The sequence below is a fragment of the Poecilia reticulata genome, linkage group LG9 (assembly GCF_000633615.1).
Source record: "Poecilia reticulata strain Guanapo linkage group LG9, Guppy_female_1.0+MT, whole genome shotgun sequence".
NCBI classification, from domain to species: domain Eukaryota; kingdom Metazoa; phylum Chordata; class Actinopteri; order Cyprinodontiformes; family Poeciliidae; genus Poecilia; species Poecilia reticulata.
In genome coordinates, this window is record NC_024339.1 from 30944401 (window position 1) to 30959842 (window position 15442).

Here is a 15442-nt window from a genome sequence, read left to right on the forward strand (position 1 = left end):
AAAAAAAAAATACTTTTTTTTTGTCATAGTATCCCCAAGAATTTAAAACTACTTTCACCCCTGCATCTACACAAATGAACTAATGAACTAGACCAAAGAGGGAGAGTTTGTTTTAAACAACTCAGGTGTAAAAACACCATAACTTAAAATTTGTTGAATTAATAACTTAACCACATTAATACAAACAGAATTAATTTCTTTCACCTCATCGATATGTATCATTTCAGTTGTTTAAAACCTTGTCCCATGTCTCCTGAGATGAAATCAATCATGCTCACCTTCTACATATGTGGGGAAGGAAGTAAGCCTTTTCCTGGACTGTAAAGAAAACAGTTAAAACAAGAGTAATGTTTCTACTGTTACTTTGTCAACTGACTAAAAAGGAAATATTATACTAAAATAGTTATATACAGAATCAACCTCTTTTTGAGACAGAGAACCTCGAAAGCTTTCATCCTGTGACAGCAGCTTGCTGGATGATCCAGCTCCTGGAGGGGAAGCAGAGCCTGAGCCAGGGGACTGCAGAGACAGAACAAGAAAGTTGTTAGAGGAGAAGGAAAAGTTGAATACCAGAGAGATTATATCTTATTATATCACGGTGATGGATCAACATCCACCAACAGTGATGCTATGTTAAATAATATCATTATTTAATGATAATGATATTATTTTGTGTGAAAAGTGTTCAGCCATGTTAAATAATAATTATCATAATTTAACATGGCTGAACTTAACTAATTAACATAAATATATTAGATCATTACTCTTTTGACTTTCATGCTGATTGTTAAGTTCCGAATTCAATGGTGACAAAAGTACATATTTGTGGAACCTAAAGTTCTTATTTTTCTTGATCATACATAAAGTTAAGAGAAATAAATAATACAATTTTTTTTGTCACACAAAGGTTGACTTTTAACTAAACCTGTGAGGGTCTAAGTTGGATTTTATTTTAGCATATCAGAGTAGAGGGATTTAAACAAATGGTGACCACACTCAGATTGTCAACTAAACTTTGCCTTTGTGTGTTGGTCATGTCAAATTGGATTGTTTTTTGAATATTTTTTGTCTTAATTAAGTGCCTGGCTAAATTGATTTCTCCAAGAAACATTTATGGATCTTGTATCTTCAACTTTTAAAATGGGGAGACTCACACACAGAGAAAATAGTTATTAGAAAGTTTATTTAGCAAGTAATAATCTTTGGCGTTTGAACTCCAACAGAGGACATGGCGTTCGTAACCGCCATCAGAGAGGATGAGCTGCTGTGAATAAGGATTAGAAATGTCTTCCTCCGGACACTGGTGGATACCGAAGGACTGAAGAGATACTTAAGAAATCGAGAGTTGAAGGTCAAGGTGGAGATGGGTTAAAGATCGACCGTGGAGCAAGTAGAAAACCAGACTTTATGAAGGAAGCGAAGCCTAATGATTGGAGGAGATGAGGAGAAGACCAACGCCAATAGACTACGAAGGAGGAGCATGATTAGCTGGTAGGTGAGATGAATAGTATTCCAGTTTGAATTTACGCCTAGGCTGATAGGTTGAGACAAGACCTACAGTTTTTTCTTAGTTTTCATTTATCATAGTTTGTTGTCATTAACATGTTGTTATCACCAGACATCAACTACTGATAATGCAGGCCAGTCTTGCATTGACTGGCCTGTCAATGTTTAAAAAGAATAAAATTTAATACATACTTGAGATAAAAAAAAGAAAGAATTTTTTTTTACCATTGTATCATCTGAATTTGATTGTAGTTGGATTTAACTTCATTGTATTAGACCTTAATCAGAATATATTTCAGTAGATTTTGCTGAAATGAATCTGATTGACTTTAACTGCATGCTCTGTATGAGGGATCAATGACATAACTCAACCTCTGAACTACGTCGTCTTACAGGAGCAGCAAATGCTGCAAGCCAATGACTCCATGCAATCTTCTGAGATTCCTTAGAAATACATTTTTAATCTACTTTTAATAATTAATGGAGCATACTGCACTGTCTGATAACTGGGATCAATTGGAATGTATGTGATTGAATTTTGTAAAGTACCTTGAAACAACATCTGTTGTGAATTGGCGCTATATAAATAAACTGAATTTAATATAATTTAATTTAATTACTGTAGAGAATTCTGTACAATTGAATTTAAATTGAACTATTTTGTATGTGAAAAGTGCCTTTAAATATTATTTAACATGGCTGAACTTAACTAATTAACATAAATATATTAGATCATTACTCTTTTGACTTTCATGCTGATTGTTAAATTCCAAATTCAAACTTATAACGTTATAACTTTTCTGTCAAAAAATATATTTTTCTATTTATTTTTTCACAAAAAACCTGTAATTAATGTGGGAAGGACAACACAAGAAATTAATCCAGAAATCACAATTTAGCACCTTACATTGAGTAAGAAATAAATAGTTTAAGAAGTTAAGCTGTTAAAGTGGTGTTGATCATCTAAATTCTTTAACTATTTCAGAATGTCGCACTCCACACAGTAGGATTTCTCCAAATATAAAGAATCAACATACAACAGGAAAACCTAAACAAAAAACTCAAGACTATCCTCACCTCACTTTGATCAGTCTGTTCCTTCTGCTTGGCTTGTTCTTCCTCATGCTTTTCTACCTGATACAGCCAAAAATTTTCCATAGTTTTTGGTTATTACCTGAAGGTAGTTTAATCTTAAAGAGTCACAGAAGAGCGTGCACATGAAGGGCTGAGTAGGAGAAATGCATCAGCAAAGTCACAAAAAGTAAGCTCAGGTGACACATTCAGGTTGGTCATGGGAGATCATGTCAGACCGGAACGTCATCCTGTTTTTTTCCTTTGCAAAATTTTAAACATAAACCTTAATTCCCCAAAAAATGTATAAAGCAAGTAACCACAACATGTAAGTAAACCAGCATTCAAACAATAAAGAATACAAGAAACTTGTAATTATAGTGTTAGAAAAAGGAAAAAGGTTAACAGGTCATTCCATGCTGGTACTAGATCCCAAATTAAATATTTAGTTTGAGTTATCCAATACGCTTTTCTTTTTTGTTCCATGATGAATAAATTATTAGGTGGATAGAGATAGAAGAAAGGGAGGTAAAAAGACTTTGCTGGAGTAAACAAATGTAAGAAAGCAAACTGATATTGAGACTAGAGCTCAATATAATAAAACGGAATCACCATTGTTTAAATGCAATACCACAATTGTAATTATTTTTTAATTTTGATGCAAAATTAAAAAGGTTATAAAATATTTCCAGCACCATACATTCTGATTCATCCTGGCAATAGTACATTTATTCAGCTAAAATAACTCATCACTAATATGTGGCTAATATTAACCCACATACTACAAAACAGAGATCTTTGTTAAATATTTATTATTTCACAAAGATAAAAGTCTTTTTTTAAATTCCAACTTTCATAGCCACTATGGATAAAAATGCATTAGGTGGTTTGATTTTGTGTGCTTTTTCAAGACTTTCTAAAGCTCTGAGCTAATTTATAGGATTTCCTATTCCTGCTGTCTCTGTCTAATAAGCAGCACAGGAGGTTTATTTACTAGTTTCAGGTGTTTTCTAACAGGTGTTAATGTAAATCAGGTGTAACTAAGTAATAATGGCGTTGTCACTGTTTGTCACAGAATAAATGCTTTAAACACAATGTGTGACAAGGTTGAAGTTACAGTGAAGAAAAAAAGCAGAGCTCTCATATTATTATTATAATAATAATATGAACTACTGAAAGCTTAAAAAACAAATAAACTAAAAACAAAAAGGAATTTATACCACAAATAAGAGAAGACATCGTATTCCTACAAATAAAACAATAACACATATACCTCAGTGACTATCTGAAAACACTACTGACTATATTCAGAACACGTTGAAAACAATAGTCTTAATAACTATTGACCACATTTGGATTTAGCTTCAATTGGAAAAGGACAAAAGAATACATCTCACTACTCCTATCTCTCTAAAACAACTAAATTATGCTAAAGAACCATAAAGAATAACAAAAGCCCAGATAGTGATGGTTACTTTAATGAAAATATATAAGTGCATATTAAAGGTCCTTTTGAATAGTAGGAAAATATTTTATTTTCTCAGGTCAAATTGTAAACCAGGTTGCTGTATTTGGTCTTTAATTAGCTAGTGAATGTTTTAAAGTGTCGAATCAACAGAAAAGCTCTCCTCGATAAATTGTGCATTTGAGTGACGTAACTGGAGGAAAACTGAGCTCAACTGCTGTGTCTGAAAAGGAGCAGAACTCAAGGAGCTCAAGAAGGTTTTGTTTGCTCTGATGGGATTAAAACTGGTTTATGTGCAGAAACAACAGAAAAAACGTATTTAAGCCTTGGGTGAGATTCATCCAGCTGAGAAAAGAATGTTTTACCACTAGCAGTATTTCAACTAACACGGCGATTTTCTGTACACTCTTCTGCAAGAAGGTTTACAACAAAAGTGACCCGAATTAATATTAGATGGGACCCAGAAGAAATGACAAATTCAGGCTGAAATCTACTGTATTGATTTATTTTACAATTTTGTTATTGCTTCTTTTTTAAACAGCAGCTGATAAAACTGAATAACACAGCAGAGGCAGTGAAAGGAAAGAACTATACTGATGGGGAACAGACAAAACAGAGTCCCAGCGCTTCCCATCAAAGAGGCTCCATGGAGAGTTATTACATTTTCCAGAGCTATGAATACTTTTTCTGTGTGTAATGAATGAATATAATATACAAGTTTCACTTTTTCAATGGAATTACTGATTGAAATAAACTTTTTCATAATAATGTAATTTCATGGCCAGCGTCTGTGGATTAAAATACTTCTAAAAAAATTACATTTTCTATGAAGGTCATTACTTGTTTGCAAACTACCTTTGCATGACTTTTTTCAAATTAAAGTGAATTAAAAGATAGGCCTGTTATGTTCAAGAATAACCAAATGAAGAGCAGATTTCTTGTTGAATTTCTGCACATTTAGTGCTGGGATCTGCTGTGTCTGTCTATACGTGTGAAATCTCCTGTTCCTTTTAGGATCTTTGCTGCCGAGAGCAGAACAGATGTTACAGGTGATTCATGTTTCCCCATCATATACAGTTCCCCCCATAGACACATAAAAAATAGACGCCTCCTGGATTGCTCTTGCCTACTGTCGCTGACGAGATTTAGGGCGGCCATCTTGGAGCAGTCGGCTGCTCCATTCAGCCTTTTATGTTTGACAGGCGCAATGACGTGTCAGCATATTTAATCAATTATAACTCGCTAAATACTAAACAGATTTTCACAATTTTTTGCTGTAAACGTTATTCAAACAGCTGTCATAGCTACATTTACAAGAAAGTTATTTTTTAAGTATTTTTTTAATTGAATTGATACATGGTTCGGGATATTTAAATATTCTTAATGGGGAAAATAGAATAGATTTGGAATAGAATATTTTGATAGTGATGCATGATGAGCATCTTACAAGTACACAACCAGTCGTAATTTTTTAGTATTTTATTTAGTAATATCAATACTTATTTATATAAACGAAACACAAAATACAATCATTGAGAAACAAGGATGATTAAATAAAAATTTAATACTGAATAACGTATTAAACTACACATATTTATATGCACGTGCGTATATAAATAATGTCTATATAGATTTTATTTGTGTTTTCCAGCCGAGGAGATGTAGCTTAAGATTGTTTCAGCAGCTGAGATTCATCCGTGCAGTGAATCCGTCTCTCCTTAAAGACATTTTCCACTTCCTCACACTGTGTCTATGAAACCTTCAAAACAAAAACGGGAGGCATCTTACTTTTAACAGAGTGAAAGAATTACATATAAATAACAGTTTTTGCCATCTTGTGTCGCATAATCTAAATCAATGTTAGGAAATAAAACTTTTTCAGATTTACAAAATCTCGCTTAGGCTTTATAGTGGGGGCTAAACCCGTTCTTGTGCGAAATTCTGTTCCCCTGTGAAAATCTGTTCCCCCTTGGTCAGGAGCGCGCAGTCGGCTGCACCATTCAGCCGTTTATGTTTGACAGACGTGTCAGCACATTTAATCAATCATAACTCGCTAAATACTAAACAGATTTTCAGACGGATCGGACCATTTTCACAGCGCTTCTGATCAATTTCTCGGTAAAAACAACTCATATAATCATGCCAAGGTTGTAACATTCAGTTTTATCAGCTGCTGTTTAAAAAAAGGAGCAATAACAAAATTGTAAAACAAATAAATAAACAAGGTCTTGTGTGGAGGTCAGCTTATGCTGTTTTGTGTTATTTTAAACAAGATAATCAATCTTTTTCCTACTTTTGTCACTCAAGCATGACAAAAAAGTAAGTCACCAAACAGTTTTCCAACACATTGTGTGAATTTATAATTTTTCATTGCTAATATAAGAGGATGGAAGCTGCTGATAGCAGGACACGAAGATTAGATTTCCTGAAAAGATGAGTGTATAACTTGTACAGGCAATTCAGTATTTGCGGTTTGCTTTTACTGTAGTTCAAACCTGCTTACAAACTCTGAAATTGGTTTTGAATGTGGATAAGACAAAAGCAATGGTTTTTTCCCACTCTAGGAAACTATCAGAGATCCCTCCACTGCTGTAGGGACACAAATTGAGTTTGTCAGTAATTATAAATATCTTGGCTTAGTGGTTCTCAACGTGGGCGGTACCGCCCCCCAGGGGGCGTTCAGAGGACGGCAGGGGGCGCTGGCGGACATTTTTACAAAAGGGGGGCGCTGGGATGCCTTTGGGGGGCGTTTGGTCAAATGTAAACTTTACACCTTAAATGCACAACAATACCAGTTTAGACTTTGAGCAACTTGGTAAAACTGTATTGTGTAACATTAAACCATGTTTAGCTGCAACTGTATTGATGGCAGCTCTTCTTCTATTCAGTGTTTGTTAGCTTCTGTTAGCTTCTTGGCGCAGCTCCGTTCTCCTGCTACTGGTAGCTAAAATCACGATACCCTCACTGTGTATCCCTCTGAAAAATGAACCCATTTAAATAAAGAAATAAAGAAATCCCTCCATGGGTGATACCACGATAGAGAGCGTTCATTTTATAGCATTAACACCGGTGCTGTAAGTGGTCCGGTATRAAACGGGGGTGAWAGAACAACACAGCACTTTTAAATTTCAATAATYAGAATGCAGAAATTGTTTCCGTTGTTTTAAAAGGTTTATGTCAGTCTGCCTTTTCCCCACCGATACGCTTCCCGACCGCCCTGCACCTTAGGGGCTTAAAAAAGAAAGAAAAGAAGAAAAAAAAACGACGCCCACATTGCGCAAAACTCTGAAACAGGAGAAGCGGGACATAAAACGGAGCGACGAACTAGATGTGAATTATGGCATAAAAACAGAGAATCTGACGCTGAACAGTGAAAAATCAACACATGATGTGAAACATGATGATTAGACGGCGCAACAGGTGATGAGTGAAGATTACTGATGGTCAATAAACGATAAAATAAATCTAGCAACAGGAAATAAACTAAAGTGGACATAGCAATAAACCAAGAGAGGATAAAACTAATCAAATTAAACTAAATAGAAATGAATGAAGAACAAAATGCGAGATTAAACTAAGAAACTACAGTAAATACAGAGGAATAAACTGGTATGGCAAGACCTTTAGAGCAATAATTAATACAGAGACTGTATGGCAAGAATAAACAGACACTAKTTCCAGATAAAAGGTAAAATAATATTGTTGAAGTGTCATGGGTTTGTTGAGACCACATCTAGTACTGAGAATAAATATATCTTACAGATCATAACAGTAAAGAACTTATCACTTATTTATGTTTTTAATTAGATTTAATATATTTATTTCTTCAATATAGAATTTGATTAAGAACCAGATTTGTTCTTTGTAATTTCTGTCCAGTAAAACTATTAATCTATAATCAATAGACAGGTTTATATAAAGATATAATCCATGTTTCTGTATCATATTTGTATGGCATTAAAAGGACCTGGAACTTTAGTTTTTCCACTGAAAGCTCTGGTTTGAACAATAAATGCCATGTGGGTGAAGTTTTATGGATGATACTCTGATGTCCCATTCTCCTGAAGGCAGCACAGAGCTGCACCACCAGAAACYRACAAACACTGAAGARAAGAAGAGYTATGATTAATGTAGTTACAGTTCTATCCATGTTTTAATGTTGCAGAACTCAGTCAAAGTTTAAACTGGCATGTTGAACATCTTTTATCTGGTCATTTTGTGGAAAATTTAACAACTAGAAAATGGCACAAAATAAGAATATATTTTCCACTCTGGCTGCTGTTAGACCTACCAATTTTAACTTGAAAGTTATATTTTCAAACTTATATGATTTATTGTTGATGATGAGAAGATTAAACACTGTTAAGGACTTGCAGATGAGTTAATTTGTTCCCATGTTATAGATGGGGAGCAAATCATTTCATGTGGGAAAAATTATTGGTCCCCACCTCATAACTTTGGCAAATAAAGAGTAAATATTACCATATTTACAGGATTTGTTATTCATGAAGAGAAGATTAAACACAGTGAAGGACTTGCAGGTTAATTATTTTTTCCCTTGTTTTAGGGGAGGGAACAGATTATTTCAGGTAGCTAAAAAATATGGTTCCCCCCAAGTAACTTTGGCAAAATCACAGGATTTGTTGCTGATGAAGAGGAGACTAAGCACAGTTAGACATTGTGAAAACATAATTTGCCCCCATGTTATGGAGGGGGAACAGATTGTTTCAGGAAGCTAAAACAATTCGTTGCCCCCTCAAAACTTCAGGAAGTAAAAAGCAAATGTTTCCAAATACACCGAATTTGTTATTGATAAAGAGAGATATAAGCACACACTTGTGAAAAAATTTATTTGTCCCCATGTTATAGAGGGTAATGGATTATTTCAGGCAGCTAAAATAGCTAAAATATATGGTTCCCCTTAATAACTCTGGCAAATAAGGAGCAAATATTTTCAAATTTACAGGACTTATTGTTGATGATGAGAGCAATAACCACAGTTAAAGACTTGCTGGTAAATTAATTTGTTCCCATATTATAGAGGGGGAAAGGATTATTTCAGGTGGCTAAAATATATGGTCTCACGTCAACAGTCCGTCGATCTGAACAAAAATATCCTGCAGTGCAGTGCTGAGGCATCTGGTGCTGTTTTCTTTTAGCCAAGTAGGAGGGACCATAGACATGAATACGATCCACATATTCATGTCTATGGAGGAACGACTGCTCTGGGCTCTGGCGCTGTATTTCCTGCGCAAGAGCAGCCAATGTGGGGTCTATTCATTATTATATATATGATCCTCCCTGCGTCTCCTCTTTAAAAAAAAAATTACAAACCAAAATCTGTAATTAATTTATATATTTTGAGTTGTTTAGATTACTTTAGTGACTGATAAACTCTCCCATTAATTTGAGTAATTAAGAACACACCGGGTGCTTGATGGAGGTTTATTGTTTTGGGCAAATATTTGGTGTGATGACGGGACATTTTTGTAAAAAAAAAATGTTTTTATCACTTTTTGAACTTGAAACGTCAGATTAAGTTAACTTTCATTTTCAACTAAGCTGAAAGAGACTTTTAGCAATTATTTTGTCGATATTTTTACAAAAAATAAAGCCAATGTATTTTTTCAAACAATCAAGTCGGAAATGCTTGCAAGAATCAAATCAAATGCTACCACCCACGGCCTTTGTTGGAAATGTTTGGTTTTGGAACCTAGAAGGCCGCTACAGTGTGTGTGTCTGATGAGAACGCATTTGTAAAAACGTGAAAAAAGTGTGAACTTCGCTGAAACACATGTGCCCTGGGTGGTGCGGAGCCGCAAGGAGACGCACCACCCAGTGAGTCGTGAGTCTCCTCCCACTGGGTGGTGCGAGGAGACTCGATCCATGTTTCACCATATCTGATGGGGAAACATGTGTGGACATGTCCCCACTGGGGACATGTCCCCACTGGGGACATGTCCACACCAGTCCTTCAGGAAGTTAAGCCTTCAGTGCATATGCAATGAATTTCAATGAAGTTAAATTTGATTTAATGGTTTAGTTCATTTAGTTTAGTTCTCTTAGTTCATTTACATCTTGGGCCAATTCTAAATGTGATCAGCTTTACTTTGTGCTTTTAGATCCACTAACTGATTATTTGATTTGGATTTAACAAAAATGCTAATAATTGATATTTACAGTATTTTAATTTTAGTTTTTGGATTTGTTGTTTAAAGTCTACAGTTGTGGGTTTAAGTATTGTTGGCAATGTCTTCCAGTTACATAATTACCCAGCAATATTTTACATTTCCTGTCAACATCTTTTAATACAAAAACATAATGTTGCCTCCATCCCAAGACCACCAGCCTTAGTAGGTTTTCTGGGGAAAACCCTACACCATCATTGTATTTTATTAGGGTGTTGCTGACTGATTCTGCATGTGGGTTAAACAACTCCCTATGAACATGACATTTAGGATGTGTAATGCATAATGCAGTGACATTATTGTTATTCACTGCATACACAAATTGTGTGTGGAAAATGTCTTTAAAAACTACGGAAAGACAGGAAAAACTTTGGGTTTTAAATGAGCAAGAATATCCTGAAAGGAGAGCAACTTGGTGAAACTTGTCAAAAAGAAGTCTAGAAGGAAAGATCTCTGAGGGTCTTTCCTTCAAACAGCTGCCTTCAAACAACAGATGTTTAAGAACTTCAGAATTTTCAATCAGAAATGACAGTAAAGCCTGGTTAAAGTTCCAGTCTCCTGAGCCATGCACCATGTCTCGCTGTTTCACTGGTCTTAAAACCTGGACCCAATGACTCTGACAGTCTTGCCAAGGCAGATTAGAGGTAAGCAGTGATTAATTTCCCAGTAGCAAACAATTCCAGATATATTTGATTATATTTTTAAGAAGCTTATGCATTTTCAGTCTTTGTTGATATTGTAGAACCATGTCAGTGTTGTAGCTACTGTGATGACTGATTGAGAAGATGCATGTGTGCAAGTCAACAAGGATGAGACAAACATTTAAGCGAATGTTGAGCTTACGTGATGTTCATGAAGTGCATCATTCTAACTTTTGCTTTGTATCTCCTTTCCAACTGTAGAGAGGATCTTGTAGTGAACACCTGATTGACAACATATGAGTCTCAAGCTCATAAGTGGTAACTTTGAAAGCATGTCCATGTTGCTCAAGATGTTGCAATGATAGTCACTTGATTTACCCTGAGTGTAAGAACCCTAGACTTAAAGTTAACTGTTAGCATAATTCAAATAATCATGTACAGTGTAAATCAAAGCTTTGTACTTACATCATCCCCAGGACATGGCTGGAAATCATACTCTGTATTTGAACTCAAATCCTGTCTCATCACCCAAACTGGTTCCTTTGGTTCGTCTGGTGTATAAGGGGATCTTATAGTTCTCGTCTTCACCTCTTCAATAGCCTCCCTAATGTCCTTAATGACCAAAGAGATAGCATCTGCCTTCTCCTGGCTATTCTTTATTGATAAAGTCTCAGTCACAGAACAATTCAGAACCTGGTGTGTGACTGAGTCCTCCTGGGTTGCGGCTTCGCAGTTTTTGTTTGAACTGATTTGAGTTGTATGTTCAGAATGATCCTTTAGGGACAGTTTTTTAGCTTTTGCTTTGCTTCCAAGATTTGGAGGGTTGACCTCAGTTACAGATTGTTCATTGTCCTCATCCAGTTCACAGCTATCAGTGCTTCGGTACTGGGCAAACTCTGCATCCTTTTCTGGGCTGTCTGACTCACCATCTGAGCGCTGGGTATAGTGACGCAATCTTGAGCCAACAGCCTTCTTCAAATAGTGATACCTATCTTTACTTTGCAATTGCTGAATGCTGATTTTTCTCTGATTTAGAGACTGATTTTCATTTGAAAAAGATGTAAAAAGTGAAGCTGGAACATCACAGATTTCTTCATAAACTTGGTCAGAGAATGAATAGATCTCATACAAATCAGTATATACATTTTCTGAGTTTTCACAAGCTGCACAAATAGCTTGGCCTGCAGAGTAGTTAATTGGTTTGGAATAGACATTGCTGGTGTAGTCAGCATTCAGCATCTCATCTGTTTCATTTGGTCTTTCAGGATCTTGACTGTCTTGCATGAGGTTGCATGTCAGAGGCAGAAATTGAGAGGGGGTGTCATTAGGTGGATAAGGATGTTGCTGTTCAGTCATAGCACTTTCTCTGTTTCCTTTCTTTCTATATTTTTCTTGGGGGACGTGGGTCCTCACCTGATCTTTTAACACTGATTGTTCCTCATTTACTGGCATTAGCCCCCGACCACTATTTGTCTGCTGTGTATAGGGGGATCTCTCTGCATCTCCCTGTTTCCACAATATTTGCCTCTCCCACTTATCTTTCATCTGGGCTTTAGTCTCTCCTTGCCTACAATAAGATCTCCCTGCTGACTTGGTGACAGGATAAGTCATCTGTGGTTGAGGAGTTTGGAGGTCCATGTCTACCTTCTGTGGTCTGCACTGATCAGGAAACCTAAGTCTTCCACCATTACTTTCTGCAGTTGAGGTTTCATAGCATCTAATGCATTTCTCTTGGTTTCCCAGGTTACAGTGTTGGCCATTTTGGCACATGTTCTGATGACAAAATCTGGTGTCCATGTCTTCCATTGTTCCCTCGTGAAGTTTTGATTTCTGGTGGGTTTTTGGTATCTGGTGGACTTAATGGTGTGGAAAAAACTCTCACCACACAACCCAAAGACATTGGAAAAAAAACTGAAAAGAGAAAAGAGAAAACATTTTCAGATACAACATAATAATCAAGACTTTGATTTCATAGGACACCCAAGTTAGTCTTTCATCCACTGCATGCCCTGCTGCACCTCTTACAACAGTTGTATACCTGTGAATTCTGAAATAATCAACAAACCCCACCAGCATAACAAATGACTCTGACTAACTTGTCCAGAATAGAGAAACATCTAGCTAAACACAAGTTGATGATTTGTGGATTAAGGGGAAATTGAATATTTCACTATCTGTTTCTGAACACAACATAGCCTGGCTATGGGTGCTTTGTTTGGACTAATTTTAGATCACATGAATAAATGTCAACTTTCTGTTTTAGTCAAAAAATGGGAAAATCAATTGACTGAACGACATTTTAATGCCTGAGTTGAGCCAGCCTGGTGCATCTTCATATTTAAGGTATTTGTTACGATTTAGAAGTAGAAGTGCCAGGGGTGTTGTGGTGGTGCAGGGGTAAAGCACAACCCACGTAAGGAGGCTGTAGTCCTCGGCGCAGCCGTTGCAGGTTTGAGTTCAATTACCTTTGCCACATGTCTTGCCCCCAGGGCCGGCCCAACCCTCCATGACTCCATGGGGCCCTAAGTGAAATTTGGTTTTGGGGCCCTCTAGTTCTGCTAACAATGTCCACTGGCTGCACTCAGCAGTCCGATCATTAGAACATTCACATACCTGCTATAAATGTATTGCATCTCTGGTAGTGCTGTTTACATTATATACATGTATAATAGGATACATTTATTGGCCAACTGATTTATCGACCAGTCGATTTCTGGGTGCCAATTTCCTTAATTTTGGGGGATTGTGATTGGCCGATACTTACATGTGAAGCTGATCTTTCCCCCTAATCTTATCTTCGTCAGCAAAGGTTTAAAGATCAGCCTCTGTCCTCTTCTGCTCTGCAGTGAGAGGTTTGATTTACAGACCGGCCCACAAAGTCAGGTCTGCACGTTTACAGTTAACAATATTCACCCCATTGTTGCCAACTCACCGACTTTTTTGCTATATTTACATTTCAGACAAAAAATTCATATCAACCAAAATCAAAATTGGCGGGTCAGGCTTTTTAAAGATCGGTAACCAGGGATCGGCCAGAAAACTGCAATCGGTGCAGTCCTACACACATATTCATGACATTCTACGATTAAATAAATTTCTCTTAAGTGTTACTCCAATAGCTAAAATTTTAACCGTTCAAGCTAATTTTCTATTAGCAACTTTACAAATCTTTTACATTACATACCAAGGCACGGCAGCTCAAATTACAGGCGAAGCGTGCGGTACCTACCGGGGGCCACGAGCAATTTTTTTTCTTTTTATCCATAAAATAATTATTTATATTATGATTTATTTACATTATCAAATATATATTATTGTAAAAACAAATCACTTCGTGGTGAAATTGTGTGTTTATGATATTATTTTTAAAAAGCAGCTCCACTGAAGGGGCCTCTTCGCTGCTCCGTCTGTCAGTTTCCTTTGCCTTGGCCCTGCTTCCCCCTTTCATTACCCACTTTTCTGTGTGATCACTTCAAATAAATCCAACTAGAGCCAACAAAAACTCTTAAAAAGGAAATAGAAGAGCCAGAATGTACTTATTTAGAAGCAAGATCAAGTGACATTGTGTCAAATTAAAGAAGGTGCTAGAAAACTGGGGGCATGACCCAAAAAAGTATATTTTTAATGTAATTCAATATTAAAAGTGGCAGTTCTATGCCAAGGCTTTAAAATAAATATTTTAAAGGGGTACAATTCTGTCAATTGGCCTTCAATTTTCCTTTTTAACAGCTGGCGTAAAGTACTTAGCAAAAAGGTGAGTTCACAACTAATGAATAAATCCTTTCCTAATAAGACAATATTTTGTCCAAATCATCCAATGGCCATCTCCAGATGTCATTAGGTGAACTCCCTGGAGATGTCACCACTACATCACTAGGCAACAGAAAGACACATAGAAAAGACAACCACACATGTTCACACTTAAGGGTGGTTTGGATAAAAAAAAAAGTTAGCTAAAATAATAGAGTGGAAAGAAGTCAGACTACCTGGAGAGAAATCAGACTTTCAGGACTCTGGGGTTTTGGGATTTTGTTTATTTCTGTTTTACTAAGATCTTACATCCGTCCCTGTCTCAGGTCAGAGTCCCATCCTGAATGGAATCCTCCACCATCGTTCCCATTCCTAAAAACAATCACCATCACCTGCCTGAACGACTACTGACTAGTGACCCCATTGGTGATGAAATGTTTTGAAAGACTGGTTAAGAGTCACATCTTGGCGTTCATTCCTCACACCTTTGATACACACCAGCTTGCTTATTCATTTTTCTTTTCAATCCTTATTTTGGACAAGTAAGGAAAATCTATTGGCACATCAGCCCCACCAAGATTTTTTTTTCCACCACTTGCCACTGGGCAGCACATACTGTACCACGATGCAGCTCAGACACATTGCAATACACAAACACAATAACACACACAGACGCGTAAGCATATTTCTTGCCATTAAAGACAACTCATAATCACAGCATCATACAGTCTTTCAGCGCCAATATTAGATTATCTATCTATCTATCTATCTATCTATCTATCTATCTATCTATCTATCTATCTATCTATCTATCTATCTAT

At 36.3% G+C, this 15442-nt stretch overlaps 1 protein-coding gene across 8 annotated transcripts in view; it reads right to left on the reverse strand.

The window, feature by feature from the left end:
• LOC103470682 (amyloid beta A4 precursor protein-binding family A member 1) overlaps positions 1 to 15392 on the reverse strand; it is a 56067-nt gene extending 40675 nt beyond the window's left edge. The window contains exons 1-5 of one of the 8 annotated variants that reach the window (XM_017306662.1): positions 14858 to 15358; positions 11337 to 12782; positions 2584 to 2640; positions 412 to 519; positions 279 to 318 (exon numbers count right to left, since the gene is read on the reverse strand). In XM_017306662.1, the coding sequence (XP_017162151.1) occupies positions 279 to 318; positions 412 to 519; positions 2584 to 2640; positions 11337 to 12677 (1546 nt within the window). In that variant the 5' untranslated portion in view covers positions 12678 to 12782; positions 14858 to 15358. Of the gene's footprint in view, positions 1 to 278; positions 319 to 411; positions 520 to 2583; positions 5802 to 11336; positions 12783 to 13635; positions 13712 to 14857 lie in introns of those variants that run through there. The other 7 variants (XM_017306663.1, XM_017306664.1, XM_008419307.2 and 4 more) reach the window with 7 other exon arrangements.
• Between the last annotated feature and the right edge of the window lie 50 nt (positions 15393 to 15442).